The sequence below is a fragment of the Talpa europaea genome (assembly GCF_964194135.1).
Source record: "Talpa europaea genome assembly, chromosome: 2".
In the NCBI taxonomy this organism is placed as follows: Eukaryota; Metazoa; Chordata; class Mammalia; order Eulipotyphla; family Talpidae; genus Talpa; species Talpa europaea.
Window position 1 is genome coordinate 66,583,908 of NC_140068.1, and position 21,789 is coordinate 66,605,696.

Below are 21,789 nucleotides of genomic sequence, written 5' to 3' on the forward strand. Positions count from 1 at the left end.
ATGCCACTTGAGGCAACATGGATGAAGCTGGAAGGGATTATGGTAAGCAAATTAAAACAGAAGGAAAAAGATAAATATTGGGTGGTTCAACTTACATGTGGAATAGAGAGAAATTGAACAAAGGGTTAGGAAAAGGACCTTAGGAAATTCTAAGCAAGATTCAGAATTGAAGTTATATTTTAGAAAAAATAATTTAATCTCATAATTATCTGGCTATCTTGTAGGAGGGAAGCTAGGTGGCAGAAAGTTTTTTCTCCAGCATTATATAAAACAGCCATTCTTCTTTCTTCAAAGTTATATACTGGCTCTGTGAGACAAGCATATTACAAAAATGTGGTGAGCATGACAAATATTTCCTCAATGCAGACTTGACTCCCACTAGTATGTAAACGAAACTTGTCTTACTTGTTTTTCTCTGAATCTCCTCTCTGACCAAATAAAGAACTTGCTTTGGTAGGAGACAATACTTCCCACACAAAAACGCAATTAAAGTGACATATTGGATAGACTGGGATATACAATGAAACATTGCAAACTAGATGAAAATATCTGTGCACTATCATTTTATTTTGCTTTTGAGCTAACCAAGGAAGGACTCTTTGAAAACAATTTTGGTTGGGCTCTTAAAAACAGAGAAATCATTTTCTAAAATTTTCCATATTTGAATTTCTTAGCAAACTACAATGCCCAGAAACTTTTGGAAAGCAGTGACAGTGGCTGTGGTAAGACTTTATATCCATTATTTTATTCCCTTTCCTGACTTCTTGTTTTTGGCTTATTAATAACCTCTAATAAATATTTGTTATGTTAATTCTACTCTATTTTGGTTTGTAAGTTAGTAGCAGTGTTTTGAATGAGATAATTTGATTTTCAAATTTAGATTTATGATTTCGCTAAGTGAAAAAATCCAAATGTATTTATCAAAACTTAAATCAATCACCTAAAAATTAAGGTTTCTTTTCAGATTTGTCAGGCCATCATAGTTATACCTTGAGACTGTATAACTTCATAATTAATGATATTGAAGTTAGGTGTAACAGGGTGAAATACATTTAAAAATGGCGGTGGGGGGAGAGAGAGAGAGAGAGAGAGAGAGAGAGAGAGAGAGAACATTTATTTAGCTTTTCTTTAGTGCTAGCTATTGCATTAACAACTTTAATCACTTATTGTCTTATCACTTATTGCAGTAACTATAGAGTAGTTGTTACCACCATTCCACAAACGAGGAAGCTGAGGTTCTGTAAGGTAAAGAAAGCTGCGAAGACCTCACAGTAGCAAATAAAGCTGATACTCAACCTGTTACATAGGTTTGTCTCTAAAGGTCATTTCCTTTCCGCTACATAATGTCTCCACGGTGCTCCATTCTCTTATTTCCAATCCTGTCTTGATCAACCTGGATTCCACACAGAACCTAGAATGTCTATTTTCGCTGACAAATAGCACTATAAACCAGGGAATTAAATTTACAATTTGGTTTTAGAAATCTCTTTTTATTGTGAAAATAACTCTATTATTATAATAATACAATCTTTGACAATACCCAAATGCTGTAATAAATCATCTGGTATCAATCTATCCTTGTTCTCTTTTAATTTCTGTCTTCAATCATATACAATTTGTAAAGATTTATGCTCTTTAAGCATTTAATAACTATTACTAAATGGACATATTATCACTCATTAAGTCATACTATGATATATCATTGTTTTTAGGCCTTTTCAATAAAGAGAGCCAGGAATTTTTTAAGAGTTAATTATATCCTCCATTAGAATAATACATCCACTTCAAATTTAAGACTATGGGGGTTTTACTAACTGCCTTTGTTTTACATTTTTATTTCAAGGTTCTGAATGACACTAGGGATGAAAGAAATAGTATATTACATAATAACTTATTTGCTTTATCCTGAGTTACATGCATCACAATCTCAGAATAACACTGCTGTTTAAAATATGACTACTGAAAATAGTGTTTTTTGTAAGTTATTAAACAAAACAAAGTTGTAATGAATGACGACTGTTTCTTGTTCTCTTGACTTCACTTTCTGACTAAGGGAAAGTATGGAAAAAAAGTGAATATTTCAAATTTTATCTTCAAAATAGGAAGTTTTCGTCACTTATACTAAGTTCATACTAAACACATGATACCTGCTTTTCTGATTTCAAGTTTCACGATCACTTAGTGACTCATGCTACTAAATCAAGATATTAAAACTTGACAAACTATTTAAAAGTAATGAATTGTATCTTTTTTTCCCCTTTTGCTTCATATATTAATAGTTTTTGACCATAATAGGAAAGTCATTTATACAATTCAAAATATGAATTTTACTGTATTATGAGGTTCTGGGTTACCACCTTTGAAGAGATGATCTTTCTGTCTGGCAAATAAGGTCTTGTTTTAATTTGATGTTTGTAGTACCAAGCTGGTGTGAGGGTTTTCTCGTGCCAGAGGATCAGAGGAAAATCATGCTGTGTGGAGGAAAGTCACCAGATGGCACTCAAGCACTGTTCATCAGAGTAAGAACTAGTGTCTATTTTAAGTTAGGGTATGATGACGAAGGAACTGATTTTGTGGAAAAACAAATGTACTTAAATTTTAAAAAACTTTCCCCTCATATGTGATTGAACTCTAATATAGAATCACAAACCCCATTATTAAATATCCATTTAAGTCCAAATACACTAAAAGCTATGTTCTAGTATAACTGGACATACCCTATAAAAGATATACCCTAAAATTTTTTTGCTTTATCTGGTTCATTTGTTTATTTCTTTATGTACCACATATGCATGACATCCACATATTCTCTAACTGACTTATTTTAGTAAGATAATACCCTCTAGATCTTAAGCATAATACCCTCTGGATCTGTCCATGTAGCAAATGGCAGGAATAATTTAGTAGTATTCATACATATATATGTATGTATGTATGTATGTATGTATCTATCTATCTATATACACACATATATGCACACACACAATGGAATGATACTAAAATATGGGACTGGAATACCACATATATATGTGTATATATATATATATATACACACACACACACACACATTAATATTACATCTTCTTTATCCGCTCATCTGTCCATGGACACTTATTTAGGTTGTTTCCAACTCTTGGCTATTGTATATAATACTGTGATGACCATGTATCTCTCTAAGTGAGTGCTTTTGTATTCTTCAAGTAAATGCCCAGAAGTGGGATAACTGTATAGCATGGAATTTCTATTTTCAATTTTTTGAGGAATTTTCTTACTGGTTTTCATTATGGCTGTACTAATTTACATTGTCAACAGTATATAAGAGCTTCCTATTCCCACATCATGCCTAATCCTAACACTTGCTATTAAAACCTTTTAGATCCGGGCCTCCCTGGTGGCGCAGCGGTTGAGCGCTGGGTTGCGAAGCTGCCCGCAGCCTCTGCAGCGCCGGGTTCGATCCCTGGCTGCTCCGGGGGTCCTTGGAGGGGGTCCGATCCCTGGCTGCTCCCTGGCCCCTGGAGGAGGGTCCCACATGGCGTGCAGACCTGTCCTGCCGCCCGCTGCTCCCCTCAGCAGTGTACTTTGGTCCTTATGCCTGCTCTGCTCCCCGTGCTTCTGACTGTACCCAGTGCTTGTATAAATAAATAAATAAACAAATCTTTAAAAAAAACCAAAAAAACATTTAGATCCATATTGCATTAATATTAAGATAGAAAGTACCTAACATGTTCATTTTAAAGCATAAAATCAAAATTATAATTATCCTTATTAATATGTATTGATGTATCTCATTCTTACTGCTTTTTTTTTCTTTTGAATGGAAACTACATGATTTTTATTCAGTTAGTATATTTTTTGTTTTATGCTCTTATTATAGAATTTAAAACATATACAAAAGAGAGATAATATAACGTGCCCTCTTATACATATTATCCAGTTTCAATAATTATCAACATTCTTCACTGTTTCATTTACACCTCTTAACTTTTATTTTTCCAAAATATCTGAAGTAATTTTTAAAGCAAACCCAAGAGATCATCTCATTTGACCTGTAAGCACTTGTTTGTATCATCAGTAAATGAGAACTGGGAAAGAAAAAAACCGCATAGCACAATACAACTATCCCATTACTTGAACTCTTTATGTATAACTTTGTTATAAAGCTCAATCAGGCAGGACAACATCTTCAATGAAATAAAATTTTTTAAGTTTTGAGAGATAAAATGATGATATACTGTATTATTGAGCAATATTATTTTTTTTGAAATAGGTAGAAATATTTTTAAGTTGAAATATATTTTATTATTTAATTAAACTATAAAATCTCATCTTAGTCATTGGATAAGTATAAGCATGTACATTTCTGGAAACAAGCAAAGACCTTTTTATTTATATGTAAAACTACATATTTATAGGCAGATAAGTATGTTCCAATGTCCATATTTCTGCTTTATTACCATGGTCTCTCTGGACAAAAACGGTATGAATATGATTACATTAGCTAAAATGTGTCTGCTGTGATACTTAAGACTTGTGATGTATAGCTCTGTTTATTCTGGCTTCCATTCTTTTTTAAACTTTGTGTGATGTAATGTTCCCTATAAAAATCTGACATCAATAAGAGTAGGAACTGACTCATTGCATTTTCTGAAGATAATCAGTATTTCTAAGCTTTTAGTATTCTCCTTTAATGCCTGTCTATATTGACATTAGCTTCAGTTGAGGCAAGCTTGACCACAGGGTTAGTTTACCTCAAATAACCAAAGCTTAAGATCAAGCCACAGAGTTCAGCTAAGACCAGGAGAGGAATGCAATTGCCTAAGCTAAATGTAAGTGATATTGCATATCCTTTTAGGAATGTAATGTTTAGATTATATCTGGTGGCGGTGAAGAGTAAACAGGCAGCAGCTTTTTTTCTCTAGGATCTTGTAATACTTCCACGCTATTTACATTATCTTAACCATATATTGCCTGTGTGACAACTTTATAAAGTTTTTCCTGGCAGATTAGTAACTTAAAATCTAATAGAATGCACAGAATTAATTGGTATTACAAGGATAAAGAAACCTGCTGCTCAGGTTTAGACTGTTCTCTCTGTATTTCTTTTTATAGAATTAGTCCTACGAATACTTGCATTAGGAAAAACATAGGAAAGGTAGTTGTCTCATCAGATATCTCTAAATTTTGTTTGTTTACTAGCTTCTGAAATTCTGAAGCCAAAATTCTATTAATTTCACAGGTAGATAGATTGAATTCTTTGTTCAAATACAAAAATGTCTGAGCCCATTAGGCCTTATGAATTTTTTATAGTTTGATGTGCATTCAGCTGCAATCCTTTTCTTTATGCAAGTCTTGATAGGGAAGTGAACAGAGGTAGGCTGCTATTAGAAAGTGTGTGGTATCATCTTAAGAATCAGATTTGGTTGATGGGAGAGTTATAGTGACTACACCTGAGAGAAGAAATGTTATACTCTAAAAACATTAACAAGATATAAAACAGTGGTACTTCACTAAAAAATAAGAAGCAGACTTATTCAAATGAATTAGCTTTAGTTAGTATTTGGCTAATTTAAAAAGTGCTAAATAAATTTGTGTCAGTATGTAGCATAAAATTGCAATTTTTTTTCCTGTTCAGGCTGAAAAATATCTGTTTAACAAATTATGTTATCAGAAACATTTTTTTTATGATTGATTGATTGATTTATACAAGCACTGGGTACAGTCAGAAGCACGGGAGGGTGAGAAAATTCACCAGAGCCAGAGCGGGGAGCAGAGCAGGCAGAAGGACCGAAGTACACTGCTGAGGGGAGCAGCGGGCGGCAGGAGAGGTCTGCACGCCATGTGGGACCCTCCTCTGGTGGCCGGGGAGCAGCCGAGCATCGAACTGGCGCTGCAGAGGCTGTGGGCAGCTTCACAACCCAGTGCTCAACCACTGCGCCACCGGGGAGGCCCTATCAGAAACATTTTTAACACAAAATATTATAGGCTAATGTAGAATCTATTTTGTCTAATTTCCCTAATATATATATATCCTCCAATCATAAAACTGCTAAAAGTTGTATTAATAGATAATTGGAAAACTTCCACTTCTGGGGTAGTCTAGTATATTGGGAGGTACATAAACTTCTGGATGAGATGGTCATGGGTTCAAATTCTAGTTCTGACAATAACTTTGTCAGGTTATACCTTCTCACAGATTTTATTTCTTTGTCCACAAAGATGGCACAATACCATAATACTATCTAATAATAATGGCTATGTTAGAGAATTGTTTTAGATTTGGTGGATAAAAAGTAACTGTCTTTCTTTATTTACATTCTCTCAGAAGCTGACCATAAAGCAAGGATTCAAGAAATTAGTTTATTTGGGAAGTTTAGAGAATATGGTAGAAAAATGGAGGAAGTGATGGAAAGACATGAAGGAAATCATTAAAGGGTACACAGGTAAGCCAGTTACCACAAAGGCACTTGGAGCTTAATTTTGTTAGGGAAACAAACCAAAAACAAAAGGAGCAAAAAAATATGCACAAAGCACACATTTTAGAATTATTCCTCATGAGGGCTGAGGAAGTTTGGACATTAATACAACAACTCCTAGGTCATTGGTTGAGGGCTACTCCTGGGTATATTAACTCTTTGACTTTAGTTGATATCCTACACAAAGCTGAAAGTAGAACTGTAAGGCACAGAAATATAGAAACTGTTAGTTTCACCAGAGCATACGGAAAAGTCCAAGGAAAATGGTATGGGCACTAATATGTCTTTAATATTAGCACAGTGTTCACTCATTTCAATAAAAAGATACCTATTAATATAAAAAAATAAGTTGACCTCTAATAAGATATTAAGGCATATATAGTATACTTTTTCTTCTGAATTAGTCAGTGTAAGGTTAAACGGTTGTAAAACAAACCCCCCAAAGATAGTAGTTCAAAGAAAAAACATTTTTTACATGATAGTCTACGGTTCCGTGGGACAGATCTGTAGGATTCATATGTAGGGGATTCTTTCTATCTTATTCTGTGATGCACGAGGATAATGCCTTTGTTTACATGGTGAAACTAGAATGTGTTGTGTCTAGGTTCGAATCAGTGGGAATGAAAAAAGGGTGGGAGGAATGTATGCCAATAGTTTTAGATCCACACTTAAGTGGCACACAATAGTCCACTCCATGTGGTGAGGTCTGAGTCAGAAGACCATATCGAAATGCAAGGGTATTGGGGGAAATACCAGTTAGCTAGGTAATGAATAGCTGTAACTTAATTACTATGGGGGAAAAAAAGTGTATTTTGTGGACAGCCAGTACCCTCTGTTACTTCTTTGTGTAGTGTAGGATCTATTTGAGTCTTCATTCAGCTCCTTGTATGTCTCAATAATCACAGAAAGAGGACAGGATATGAACCTGTCAACTACCTGATATCTTTCCATACCTATTTACATACTTAGCACAGGACTTGGATTTCACCTCTTTTCTTTACAATAGAATATTAACCTAGAACTATTCTGCTCTCCTTCATAATTTTGTGTACTTGTATATTTTGGTATCTTGATTTTTTCAGTTATATATGTTTAAATTAAAGGTTATCTAATATTTTATCCCCTCCTTTCTCTTCTACCTCTTACTGAATAACTTTTCCATTGATTAAAAAAGAAAAGTGAAACGGGAAATGAATCAGTCACTTCAGGATATCTCATACTTCCATACATAGTAACTTCAAAAACACAATTTTAAAAGTAAAATGTCTGAAAGACCCACATATGCTGATATATTCCTGAAGGCTAGATCCCTGGGAACTGTCTCAGAGATGTAAAAAATAGTATATAGTCACTAATTAAAAATGCTGTTTTTCTTATTCTAAGCACTCCAGATGGTAGAGGAGGATCTTCAGAGGTGCTGGAGCCTAGGGCTGGGCCGACGCAGCCTGTTCCTTGTGTTAGAGAACACAAGGAATCCCTTTCCCATGGATCTGCTGCTCTTCTCTAGTGACCTAAGCAGATGGTGAACAGTCAGTATTACTTAAAATCCCAGTGTCAGGTCTCGAAGTTCTTAGAGCAGGGTGGGGGAAGAGGTCTTATGTTATCCAACCGTCATACCACTATCTGCTGCATATGTGTTAGGGCTCTCTGTCTACTCTTTGCTTGGTGCTTGTTTGGAGATGGAGAAAGGAGATGAAGGTAGGCTGTGTAGGTGAAATGGAAGGTTGCTTTAGGGGCACTGTGGAAAAAAAAAGCAGGTTGTTGACCCTTGACCTCTGGATGGGGATATTGGAAGTTCAAGAGGAGAGTAAAAGTGGGATATATGTGACTTTAAAAAAAAAATCAGGATGAAATGTGAGAGACTGCTGGGAGGTGCTTCTAAAATCATAGGTTGGGTCCCACAAACGTGGCCTACTTGCCTTTCTAATGGTCATCAGGTCCTTTTCCTCAACAGCAGCAGCTTGCACATGTTACCACATTGTGACAGTCAAGTGATTAATAAAACTCTGATGTAGGTTCTGTAGTTGATGGGAACTAGTACGTGATGTATGGAAGTGTGGGATTTTTGAAATTTGAAGATATAAAAATTGAGGATCTCATAAATGTATTTCAATCACCTAAGCAACTTCTGTCCTCATAAACATTTGAGATTTGGCTAATCCCCATTTTCTGTTTGCAGTGTACTGTTTATCTAATTTCCATCTATTTGCATCTCTGATTTACCTAGACACTTCCAAAAAGAGTTTCTTTTCCTCACAAGCTCCTACTTTAAAGAGAATATTTATGACTTTTTCCTAACCCTATTTTGCGTTTTTCTAATGATAATTATATATACACGCATATACATATATACACACATGTATATACACATATAAGATATATTATATATATACATAATCAACTCAAAATTTGTTGACGAGAAGGAAGATTTATAGCTTTTTATTCCTAGGAATAAGTCTTGTCTAGTGCAGATAGTTAATGAAGAGTGTATAAATAAGGACATAATTTATAAAGCAGAATGTCTCATCTTTATTTGGTGTCTTAAACCCCTTTTCATTTATGTGAAGGGTCTAAGGATATTTTTCAGAACTTCCAGACTTATATGTAGCTTTCTTTTGTTAACTCTCATCTAATCTGGATATGCAGTGTGGAATTGCATTTCTGGTAATATTCAGTTGTACAACATAAATTCCTAAGAAGTTACTTTGGAAATCCAGGGATTTAGGGTTTTGAGGGAGTAAGCTTGACTTGATGAGTTAATAGAAACTCTTCTAAACTTGTTGAACTCCTTTCTTAATAATTTATTGAGAGTGTAAGATTCCTTTTGCCCCCAGTGAGGTACTGCCTCACATATTTTGGTACTCTTTGAAGCACAGTTGTTCTCCAATCGTTCATTCTTAGCATTTCAAAGAAGCTTTAGATGTTTTCTTTAGGCTTATTAATCATAAAGGCATTATAAAACCTTTCTAGACAAACTCCAATTGGCCTCTTCTTACTTGGTCCCTCCTAATCCTGATTATTCAGCATTTGTGTACTTTTTTGTTTATGTTTGGAAACTTGCACATTTTTAGAGAGAACATTTTTTAGTTAGGATGATCCACAATCAACTACAGAAATAATGTACATGAGATGCAATTGTTGCCACTGCCTGGTAGCAACTAGAATAAATGAATCATTGAACACTTTAAAATGCCCTGGTGAAACTTCATAAGCTTTGGGGACCTATCAATAGTACCTGCTCAATATTGGAAAACCATTTAATGCCACTCTAAAAACATTAAAATTTGCAGTTTAGACTTGAGACCCACAAATGAGTAAGCAAAGCCCTAAGTGGAAACCTGATATATAAAACATTTTGGCCTTTAAAGATAAAAATAACAGAACCATAGAATATTCAGAACAAATTCTTGGATTGAAACTCGGCTAAACCTTGACCTCTGAAGAGCTAATGATTCTGACAGTGTCTTAAAAAGGGCATCTGTACTTCCCTGCACAACATGACTGAGAAAGCATTTTATTTCTACCATCTCCATCAAATAATTTTTCATTCACAGTTTTTGAAAGTTGATTTCTGAGACTTAGAGGTCCAGGATAAGGCTGGTAGGATCCTGGATCCCTTTAATAAGATAATAGAGTTGGAAAAAGGCTTTCTGGAGTTGAGGAGATTATTTTTTTCTCTCCTTTAGTTTTGATTGAGTTTATGAAGGGAATGTGTAGAAAATTTGGGTTACAAAATTTTCCCATGGTGAAGAGAATGTATGTCTTCCCCTATGGCATATGAAGCATTTCCCTCTTTGGGCTTTCCCCAAAGAAAAGGAGGTGTGTTAAACAGCCATATCTTAAATAGTTAAATAGTTGTATTCTCATAAGTATCTTGACTTAGATGGTAAATTATATTTTCAGTCTATCCAGATTCTGTTGAGGAGGGGGTGTCCTGAAGCTGAGACAGGAAGTGGATTGTTGGGTGAATTGGTTGGCTATAAAAATTGTCACAAGTATGGGGAACCCTACAGCTCTGCTAAGAGTTGAACTGGAGCTCTGTCAACCAGGGAATGCTATGTGGTGTGGAGCAAGCAGCAGTCACATAGACCTGGATATTGTCTAAGATGGGGGAACCTCAGTGTTTCTCTGTCCACACATAAACCACAGCTTTCTTCCATTTTTCCAGACACCATCTTGGAGAGCAGATAAGCAGATACTATACATATGGGTATAGTAGAAGCCTGAGAAATCTGCATTTCTTTTCTAGATAGGTCAGAGCATCACCTGAAGGGACTGTTTCAATTACTGAGTGGGTCTGTGTTTTAAATAGTCTCGCAAAAAGTTTAATTCCTCTCCACAAACCAGGTAATGGAGGCTGGTGTAGAAGATCTAAGCAGTTTCTTTGCATATCTAAGTTGAAGTGTGTAAGTAAATTTGTGATCTCACTAAATGTATGTAAAAGCAGTTTAGTGTGTGATTAAAGAAATGATCTGTGTGGTCAGTCTACATGGGCCCGAAGTACAGTTCTGTTAAATGTAAGTTGCCTGGTCTTGTACACTAACTTCTATAATTTTTTTATGTATCCATGTATAAAAAGGGGATGATAATAATTCCTAATTCTAGATGGTTGTGAGAATTAAATGAAATATATGTACTTGGTACATCATATGCCCTCAGTAATTGTTGGCTGTTATTCTTCTCAACAATTATGGTTGTCTATATCTATATCTATCTATCTATATATATATAGTAAGTCTCTCTCTCTCTCTCTCTATATATATATATGTATGTATGTAAGTACATATGTTTTCATCAATCCTACCTCTTTAGATAGGATTAAGCTCCTCAAGGGTATTAGAGATTCTTTTATTTGTACCCCCATACATATGTTAAATATTATTGATAAATTTTGTCTTTTAGCTATTGACCACAGAAGATTCAAGTTCTGCATAATAGTTTTGTATAAGTCATTTTTGATTCTTTCTTAAACCTTTAATATACAATCTATAAACAAACATGGTATCTTCTGCTTTCAAAAACACACTTTAAATCCATTTACTTCTCTCATTTCCAGAGATAGCACTCTATTCCAAGTCACTTAATCTTTCACCCAGAGTCCTGTATTCGTCTCCTCATTGCATCCTCTTTTCTATTCTCCGTTCTTCTGTCTCCCTCCCTCTCTCTTTACAGTGAATAGTGTATATAAATCTGATCACATCATTCCCTTGCTTAAAATAATTTCAGAACTATCTTTGTCTTAAAATAAATCCAACTATTTTTTAAACATCACAATCTATAAAGCCCTAAATTAGGCATTATAAATTCAAGCGCTCACAGAGGCCAAATTGACAATATAAATGAATGAAAAAGGCTGGACTAGGACAGAGGTGAACATGAGGTCACAGGCCTTGTCTCAGCTGATTGTTGCCATATAATAATACAAGCCCACTGCAAATAGATCCCTTAAATTTTTTGAAAATCCAGAAGTTTTTATGTGGATCTCTTTATTTCCAATTTTTGACAACTAATTTAAGAAAATACATGATTTTTTGACCTGATATAGGCCTGAAATTTCTTTTCTGTCTGACTGGGCTCTTATGTAGCTTTCCAAATTTTCCATTCCCAAACCCTGCCATTATCTTCTTTATATTTCTTGAATATTTAAAGAAATATCTGTGCTCATCAGGGCTTTTGAACATGCAGTTCCTTCTGCCTGAATTTCTCCTCCTGCTACAGTTTGCATAGCCTTCTTATTCTTCGGGTAGATCTAGAATCCAGCACCTCAAATAGGTAATCTCTTGTACGAATCCCAAATAAAGCTCAATTTATCTAAAAAGCAGAACAAGGATTATGTACTAACCTTTATTTGTTGGGTACAATGCCAAGCAGTGAGACTAAGAGAAAATAGAGAGGAGGAAGGATAGGAAGCAATGCAAGGTGAAAAGTTAGAACACCAGCTACCGCTTCTTGAAAAACCATGAGGAGACACAGCTGGTTACACGGGATGGGCTATAGGCATAAATATTTGCTTCTGTTAGATGTTTTGTAGGGATTACCAAATTGATTTTTGTCTCTCATCCCTAAAGGACAGTGTGCTTACAACTGCAGGAAGCTTGCCTGTTTCAGCTCTGTGTTCCATGAAGTGCTTGGTACATCGTGGGCACTCTTGACATACTTGAAGGAATGTGGAAAGTGGAGTTTTCTTCTGAGTTCCAGAGACTAGTGATTCTGTTTTAGTCATCATTGTCTTTCCAGGGAATTTAACACAGTTGCATGAAAAAAAAAATGTGTTTTAAAAAAGTTTTTGGTGGTTATCTTTGTTTCTATAAAAAAATTACTAAAGTAAGTAGCACCTTTAAATTTGGTTATTTTAGGAATGTTAAGATGGATATTTTCAGTATTATTATTTCTTGTTTTCCCTGATCACTGATGCTATAATTCACCCTCTGTTTATTTCTTAGAGCTCTTCTGGTTTGCCCATTTTGTTGTTTCTCTGCTTCATCTTCATTGCCAGACTCTAAGCTCTTGAGAATGGCTCTCATCTGTCATTTTAAAAAAATCTTTGAATGTGCATAGGTTTCTCAGCCTTTGCACCACTGAAACTTTGGTCATTTAAAATCTTTGTTTAGGGCAGCTTTTCTGTGCTTTAAGGGATAGTTAGCAGCACCCTTGTCTTCTTCCCACTGTATACCAGTAGCAATACTCAGTTGTGATAACCAAAAATATCTTTGGACATTGCCATATGAACTGTGGGGGACAAAAATGCTCTTGAGAGTTTCTTACACAGAGTAAATGCTCCCCATTTGTTCATCACACAAATTCTATTGGCAAATTTTGATTGACTCCATAAAGGCAAACAAAGGATTCATGTTTTCTTGAGGAAACTTATCTAGTGTTGGGCCAGCCCTCTTGTTTAAAGGTCTGAACTGGCAATAGGATGAGCTATGCTCCTGTCAACTCATTGTCAACTCTCCCATCAAAACCTGTGCTCTCATTCTCATTGACTTATTTATAATCTGCAAATATCTGGAGATAAGAGTTTTGATGTGCAGCTTATTGTTTGTATGGCATATATTCATATTCTGACAAGTGCTATTGGTCAAATTTACTTTCCAATCTACTTGCTTTACAGATGACAGAATTTCTAAGTGTAGACAGACACAGAATGTGAAACTACTGTTTGTTGACATAAATGAGCAAAATTTGGCCCTGGAATTGTAATTATTTTTCCTTCAGCAAGGCTACAACTAATCAAATCAACAAATTCTTCAAAGAAACATTCTTGCTTTTCTATGTGTACAGTTTTTTCAGTGGTTTAGAAATATGTGTTAAAATCCAAACAATACCTTATTATTCCTTTTAAAGATGGTTGTTTGGAAACAAAGCTTAAAACAAGCATTACATTTTAGTTGATGAAAATAATTTTAGGTAATGATAATGGATGTGGTGAATTCCAACAACTCTGTCACAGCCTCCGTCGCCATACTCCTTTCCATCCTAAGGCACTGGCTCCCTGTCATCCGCTGTTCTGTGACTGACAGAAAAGGTGATAGCTGTGGAGGGTACAGAGTGGTGGTGGGATGTGTAGTTTAAATTCCATTATCTCCTCTTATGACTGAGGAAATAGACCGAGAGGGGATAAATAATTTTTTAAAAATTTTCTTCCCAGTTGAGGTCGAGCAGTCTCATTTTTCCCAGGCTTCTTTCTTACCATAAAACATATTCAGATAGTGATGTCATATTCCAGATATTCCAAAGGAAGTGCAAAAAAATGTTTCTCTGTCCCCTATCACTTAAAGTCAATAGCAGCACAAGGACTGGAAGCTTTCCTCAGGTAAGCTGTAAGGGTAAAAATATTTTCTCCCCACACCATGCAAAATTTCCAGGTAGAACCCAAACATAACCCGTGGTTCTGAGGGAAAATATCACAGGAGAAAGCTACAGAACTAAATACAATGAACTAAAGTTAAGCAAAATTAAGACATTTGTAAGGGTAAAAGTATAGAAAAATAATGGAAGCAAAGTAATCTTAGTTCATTTTGAAGAATCATGAAAACACAGCCTTTTTCTTTCTTTCTTTCTTTCTTTCTTTCTTTCTTTCTTTCTTTCTTTCTTTCTTTCTTTCTTTCTTTCTTTCTTTCTTTCTTTCTTTCTTTCTTTCTCTATTTATTTAACTATTTATTTATTTATTTATTTATCTATTTACTTATTTATTTATTTATTTATTTGTTTGTTTATTTATTTATTTATTTGTACAAGCACTGGGTACAGTCAGAAGCACGGGAGGGTGAGAGAATTCACCAGAGCCAGAGCGGGGAGCAGAGCAGGCAGAAGGACCGAAGTACACTGCTGAGGGGAGCAGCAGGCGGCAGGAGAGGTCTGCGCGCCACGTGGGACCCTCCTCTGGTGGCCGGGGAGCAGCCGGGGATCGAACTGGCGCTGCAGAGGCTGCGGGCTGCTTTGCAACACAGCGCGCAACCGCTGCGCCATCGGGGAGGCCCCTTTCTCTTTTTTTATTTAAATATTTTATTTTATATAATTCTTACATCTTTTTTCATCTTTGCACAATGTATGCATTTTCATTTTGGTTATATTCGCCATACAATTGCACCTCCCCCCTTATTTTTAGTCTAGTCCTTCCTTTCCCCGTCCCTCCCCCCCGTAGTGTGTCTCTGGTTTATAGTTGCTTGTTGATTTTGATTTTTACTTTGTATTGATTAGTCTTTTTCCTGGTCTCTTATTTAGGTTTTCTAGATTCCTGCTATGAGTGAGACCATCCGTTATTTTTCTTTTTCTTTCTGACTTATTTCGCTGAGCATGATCCCTTCCAGTGCCATCCATGTTGCTGCAAACTGCATGTGTTTATCTTTTTGATTGCTGAGTAATATTCCATTGAAAACACAGCCTTTATCTGATGATCAAATATGAGTGAAATACAGTTTCTCTTAACTGAATGTTAGATTCCAGCAGACAAAATTCAGGTGTGTTCATGTAATTATTAAATTATCTTGAAGGAAACTCATTGGAATCCTGAATAGTAACAAAAAGGCAAGTCATGTCAAACACATGTCTTCAAGTCTTCAGCAAAATATTGAAAAAACACTCCAAGGAAAAATGATTTTAAATAATTTTATGTTCCTACTTTGAAAAATAATGCATCAATTAAAAAATTAGAAAACACAAGAGATAACTATTATAATTATTGATCTATGTATTTCACATATATCCATATCCATATATATATTTACACATTTCTATAGAAATATATATGCATGGCATGGGAAAAATATCTTTATATAAAATCTCTATCTTCCAAAGTAATAATATGATTAATTTAATGCTGTTTTATTACTGGCTGTTTTCACTTAATTTTCAGTGAATTTCTTTTCAATTAATTAAATAATTTAATATTCTTTATTTATCCTGTTATTTATAATGATGAAAGAATTTTGAAGAATCATGAATACACACAACAAAGAACATGTAATTATCAGATGGAGGTTAATTTGTTTAAAAAAATGACTGCTTTTTAATTTTTTACTTTATTACCTCATTCTTTCTAATAATTCCAATGTTCATATTTATTTTTGTATTATATTTAAAAAATTTATTTATATTTATCTATATTATATTTATATTTATTTAAGGAATATATTTATCTATATTTATCTATATTTATTTTTGTCATTTCATCATATAGTTGACTTATCTCATAGTCTTTAAGATAGGTGACTGAAAGGAAAGTTACAAGTATAATTTTTTTAAATTTTATATATTTTTTACATCATTTTTCATTTTGCACAATGTATGCATTTTCACCTTGGTTATAGTCCCCATACAATTACCAGCCCCCTTGTTTTGATCCTACTCCCTTCTCCCCGCCCCCTACCCCTGAGTGTGTCTCTGGTTTGTAGTTGCTTATTGAATTTGATTTTTACTTTATCATAATTAGTCATTTTCCTGGTCCCTTATTTAGGTTTTCTAAATTCCTGCAATGAGTGAGACCATCCAGTATTTTTCTTTTTCTTTCTGGCTTATTTTGCTGAACATGATCCCTTCCAGCTCCATCCATGTTGCTGCTAATTGCATGAGTTTATCTTTTTTGATTGCTGAATAATATTCCATTGTGTATAGGTACCACATCTTCTTGATCCATCTTTTTTTGGGCATTTGGGTTGTTTCCATAGCTTACAAGTACAAATTTTCAGATGTTTCATCATTTCAAAACACTTCTCTGTCCCTGATTACTTTTTCTGTCCCTCCCTGGAGGTGAATTTTTATTCTATTTTCATATAAAAAAGTAAAGCACACAAATATCACATTTATGAGGGCTTGCTCACCTGTAAATGGATACCAAATTCAAATATTTCTGAGCATTTCTCATCCTGAGTGTTAAACTCCTTTTTTTTAAGATTTTTATTTATTTATTTATTTATTTATTTATTTATTTATTTATTTATACAAACACTGGGTACAGTCAGAAGCATGGGAAGGTGAGAGAATTCACCAGAGCCAGAGCAGGGAGCAGAACAGGCAGACCGACGAAATACACTACTGAGGGGAGCAGGGGGCGGCAGGAGAGGTCTGCGTGCCATGTGGGACCCTCACCCAGTGGCCAGGGATCGAACCGGCGCTGCAGAGGCTGCAGGCAGCTTTGCAACCCAGCGCTCAACCGCTGCGCCACCGGGGAGACCTCACGAGTGTTAAACTCTTATGATGAAATTTCCTGTTCCTAATTATCTACATTACCCTATAGCTTTTGCTGCTTAAACATCTTACTTTGTTGATATGTTCCCCTTTTTTTATAAGATAAATGGAATAATATATTAAAAATGAGTTTTGTAGATGACAGCAAAAATAAAGCCTGTTTCTTCTGTAGGTTTAGGACTAACAAACCTCAGACAGGCTTTTATAGTTTCCTTACTTTTTGCTCTTCAATTTTTTACCTCGGTTGCTAATAGTATATATTGCTATTATAATTCCAATTGTCTTCTTAATTATCTCATGACACCAAATGGAATTCCATGTGAATTTTGTTTGTTGACTAAGTAGAATCCAAAGAGTTCAGTTTGTGAGGTTATTTTGAGATGATGGGTATTAATATTAATAATTAAAATATTAGCAATTATTGTCTACTCACATGCCAGATAGTAGGCACCATTTTGAGAACATTTTGTTATAGAAAATGTAAAGTCTGTATAAAAGTAGAGAGAATTTAGTCCAGTGGTTATTCATTACCCAGCTTCAACAACTGTCAGCTGATGGCCAATCTTGTTTCATTACATTTCCACTCATTTCTCTTCCTTTTTCTGCACTGGATTGCTTTGAAGTAAATTATTATTTGCTTCACATTATTTAATCTATAAATATTTCAAAAGGTGAGTGTTCTTAAGCATTGTGTATTTTAATTTTTGAAACTTTTATTAAATTATACACAGAGAAAAATGCATAAACGTAAGTGTACAACTTGGTTACTTTTTGCAAATTGAACATATTGGTATAACCAGCAAGAAATAACATTTAATACCACCACAGCCTTACTCATGCTCATTTCCACTTGTGTCCCTTCCCACCATGTGTAATTGCTATCCTGACTCCCAACACCATAGATGATTTTAGTATGGAATCATACAGTGTACTATTTGGGGTCTGACTTCTTTCACTTAACATTTTGTCTGAGAGATTTATGCACATTGTTATGTGTAGTTTCAGATTGTTTATTTGCGTTGTTGTATAGCATTCCATCCTCTGACTATACTACATTTGACCACATTTTGCCCCATTTCATTTATAGGAAGCTATAGAGAATGTTTAATTATTATAAATAGTCAAATTATTTTATTATCTTATAAAAGAGGTAAAGGAGGTTTAAGTGAAATTAAATGATTTCCTAAGTTCCCATAGGTAATATGTAATGGAGTCTGAATTCAAACTAGCTTTGCCTGACTCAAGAATTAGAGACTTTGACCACATTGTGCTTTCAAGAAAACATTTTTTTTCAGAATTAACTAAAATTATCTATTGTAGTATGTATATATAATCCTATGAACTTTGTATAATTTTTAGATTTTACTGAAAGTACTAGCACTATTTCTTTTAAAGTTTTGTAATTCTAAATAGATTATTAGTAAAATCTAAATAGCTCAAGTTAGTAGAAAATGCAAGTTTTTTCAAATTATAAAACTTCACTATAGTAAGTGTAACAATATAATTTTGATACATATTATAATTTTGATATAATTTTGATATAATTTTGATACCATAATTTTGGCTAATTTGTAATGATTCTGCCTTCCCCCACCCATTGTTTTTTGTTTTTTTTCATCTTGTTGGTTACATCTTTGAGAAGTTTGGTTGTGAATGCATAATTCATAAACATTTTTAAATTGCTTATCAAATCATAGACTGAAATTATATTTTTAGAATGCAATTTAGAGTTTCATTAAGCAGTGAGTTCTTTATCATATAACATCATGCATTGTTTGTTTTTGAGAGAATGCAGAACAGCTCATATCCCTTGCTTAAAATAGACTTTGTTCCCCTTAAAGCAATTATCTTCTTTTCAGTTCAATTTTCTCATCTGTGGTATTCAACAGTACTTCAGTTCCAATGAGCTTAAATTTTACCATGCTTCTCATAAAATTGTGCCACATTTGTTTTTTCCTATGTTAAAACCATGGAATTTAAAATGCATCTTTTAGACAATAACAAAAACAAAGAGAAACCCCACCAACTGGGAGAACATTTTTGCACCCAACACTAATGATAAAGGACTGATCACAAAAATCTGCAAAGAGCTGATGAGACTCAGCAACAACAAAGAAAATAATCCAGTCAAAAAATGGGCAGAAGAGCTAAAAAGAAACTTCTCTGAAGAGGAAATGCAAATGGCCAACAGACATATGAAAAAATGTTCAACATCACTTGTAATCAGGGAAATGCAAATCAAAACTACCATGAGATACCATCTCACACCAGTGAGAATGGCACATATTAAAAAAACTAGCAACAACAAATGTTGGCGAGGGTGTGGAGAAAAAGGAACTCTTCTGCACTGTTGGTGGGAGTGCAAACTGGTCCAACCACTATGGAGAGCTGTGTGGAGATTTCTGGACCTACTAAACATAGAGCTTCCATATGATCCAGCAATTCCACTCCTAGGTATTTACCCAAAGGACACAGAAACATCAATTCCAAAGAGCACCTGCACCCCTATGTTTATAGCAGCACTGTTTACAATAGCTAAGCTTTGGAAACAACCCAAATGCCCAAAAATAGATGACTGAATCAAGAAGATGTGGTACATATATACCATGGAATATTACTCAGCATTCAAAAAAGATAAACACATGCAATTTGCAGCAACATGGATGGCGCTGGAAGGGATCATGCTCAGCGAAATAAGCTAAAAAGAAAAAGAAAAATACCGGATGGTCTCACTCATAGCAGGAATCTAGAAAACTTAAATAAGGGACCAGGAAAATGAATATAAGAAAGTGAAAATCAAAATCAACAAAAAACTATGAACCAGAGACACTTTTTGGGGGGTGGGGGGCGGGAGGGGAAGGATTGGGGTCAGAATGGGGCGTTTGCAATTGTATGGGGGAATATAAAAATAAAATTTATTATTTAAAAAAAAAAGCCATTGGGAAGAGGGGCTATGGCAAGGAACAAGAAACCCAGGTGTTTATTTTCAGTTAATTAGAAATGGTATTTCAAAAATATTTTAAATTTAATCTATTGCAGAATATGTGTGTATATATGAATTTGTGGGGGCAAATTGGGTAGATATGGAATGGAATTTAGAAACCTTTAAATCTCATCCCATGTTACAAACAAATAAACTAAGCTTCAGAAAATGTAAAAAACTAAAACAAAAACATGCCTCTATCACATCTACAGGTTTATTACCTTTAGATTCTTTATTAAATATTATTTTCTTCAAAAACACTATAGGACCCTAAATTTCAAAGAAAGCATTGGCCCATTCTTGAAAAGAAAACAAGACTAGATGCTTATGGTGTCTATAATCAATTTTGTACAAAAAGTTGGTATTAACTATTGATATGTTAACATACCTGTAAAAGTGTGATCCAGATTTGCTCTACTGAAGAATTATAAAACACTTTCACATTCAGTCTGCCAAAATCTCTTTCATCTCCTGATAGAGTAATTGTATCTGAATTGTAAAAGGACAAAGATTTTTGAAATGCTATACAAGTCTTCTAACCCAATTAAACTTCAACATAATCCAATTTTCAGCGAACAATTTTTAAACGTTAAAACTATTTTTGTAAGTTGCCAGTTTAATAAGACAAAAATCAAACTTCAATGTTTTTTTTACTGAAGTGCTAGGGGTAAGATACACTTATAAAGTACTTGGCTTATACTACTCAATTATAAAAAAAGAATGAAATCTTGCCACTAGCAACAAAAGACAAATACTGTATGATCTCACTTGTATGTAGAACCTGAAACATTCGTAGACACCAAGAACAGATTGGTGACTGCAGAAATGAGGAGCAGCACCAGAATGAAATGGGTTAAGAAGATCATATGCTATAAATTTCCAGTACAAAATCTACATATAAGGAGAACATGTATTATTTGTCTTTCTGTAGAAAGAAAAGAAAAAAAAAATAAAATGCATCTTTTCTTCGTCTTTTTTTTTTTTTTTGTCAGAAGTCTATAGATTCAGGGATAGCAAAGTTTATAGTTTTGACTCAGCAATGGTAAGAACAGGTTACCCTGACTATTGAATGTAAGAGGCAGTTAAGGGGTTAAGAATGCAAATTTTGGAAAGCAAACTCTCTAGTTCAAATTCTGCTTTATACTGCTTACTAGCATGTGAACTTGCCTGTAAAATGGATGATAATATTAATAATAATACCTCATTGGGTTATTATGAAAATTATAAGGATTAATGTATGTCAAGACCTTAGAACTCTGTTTGACACATAGTAATTATTGGTTAGCTATTTTTATTATTATCCTGAAATCTATTACTTTTCTTTGAAATTTTAATAAACGTCAAAGTGATTAATTCACGATCTAAGCATTTCTTTCTAAAACTTTTAATATGCAGTTAGTAGTTACCCAACTCTGTTCAGAGACCCTGAAAGCATTTTCTATAAATTTATGGATAATATGTTCTAATGTTTCCTTCATCTTTTCTTTAATGTTTTATATATTAATTTGTTCATTGAATCACTCCTACTTATTAAAAACTTATCATAGCACTCTAGTATTTAATAGGGAACAAACTGGAAGCATTCCCTGCAATCTCTACTTATATTCAAGTCTCAGAGTTGGTCCATAAACCAGGAAAGAACAG

The 21,789-nt window shown here is 34.2% G+C and overlaps 1 protein-coding gene across 1 annotated transcript in view; it reads left to right on the forward strand.

Moving 5' to 3' along the window:
- Nucleotides 1-683: 683 nt before the first annotated feature.
- Nucleotides 684-21,789, forward strand: part of FILIP1 (filamin A interacting protein 1) — a gene marked incomplete at both ends in the record, with an annotated part of 210,061 nt that continues 188,955 nt past the window's right edge. The window contains one exon of the mRNA XM_084227829.1: nucleotides 684-722. Within this exon, the coding sequence (XP_084083955.1) occupies nucleotides 684-722 (39 nt within the window). The remainder of the gene's footprint in view (nucleotides 723-21,789) is intronic.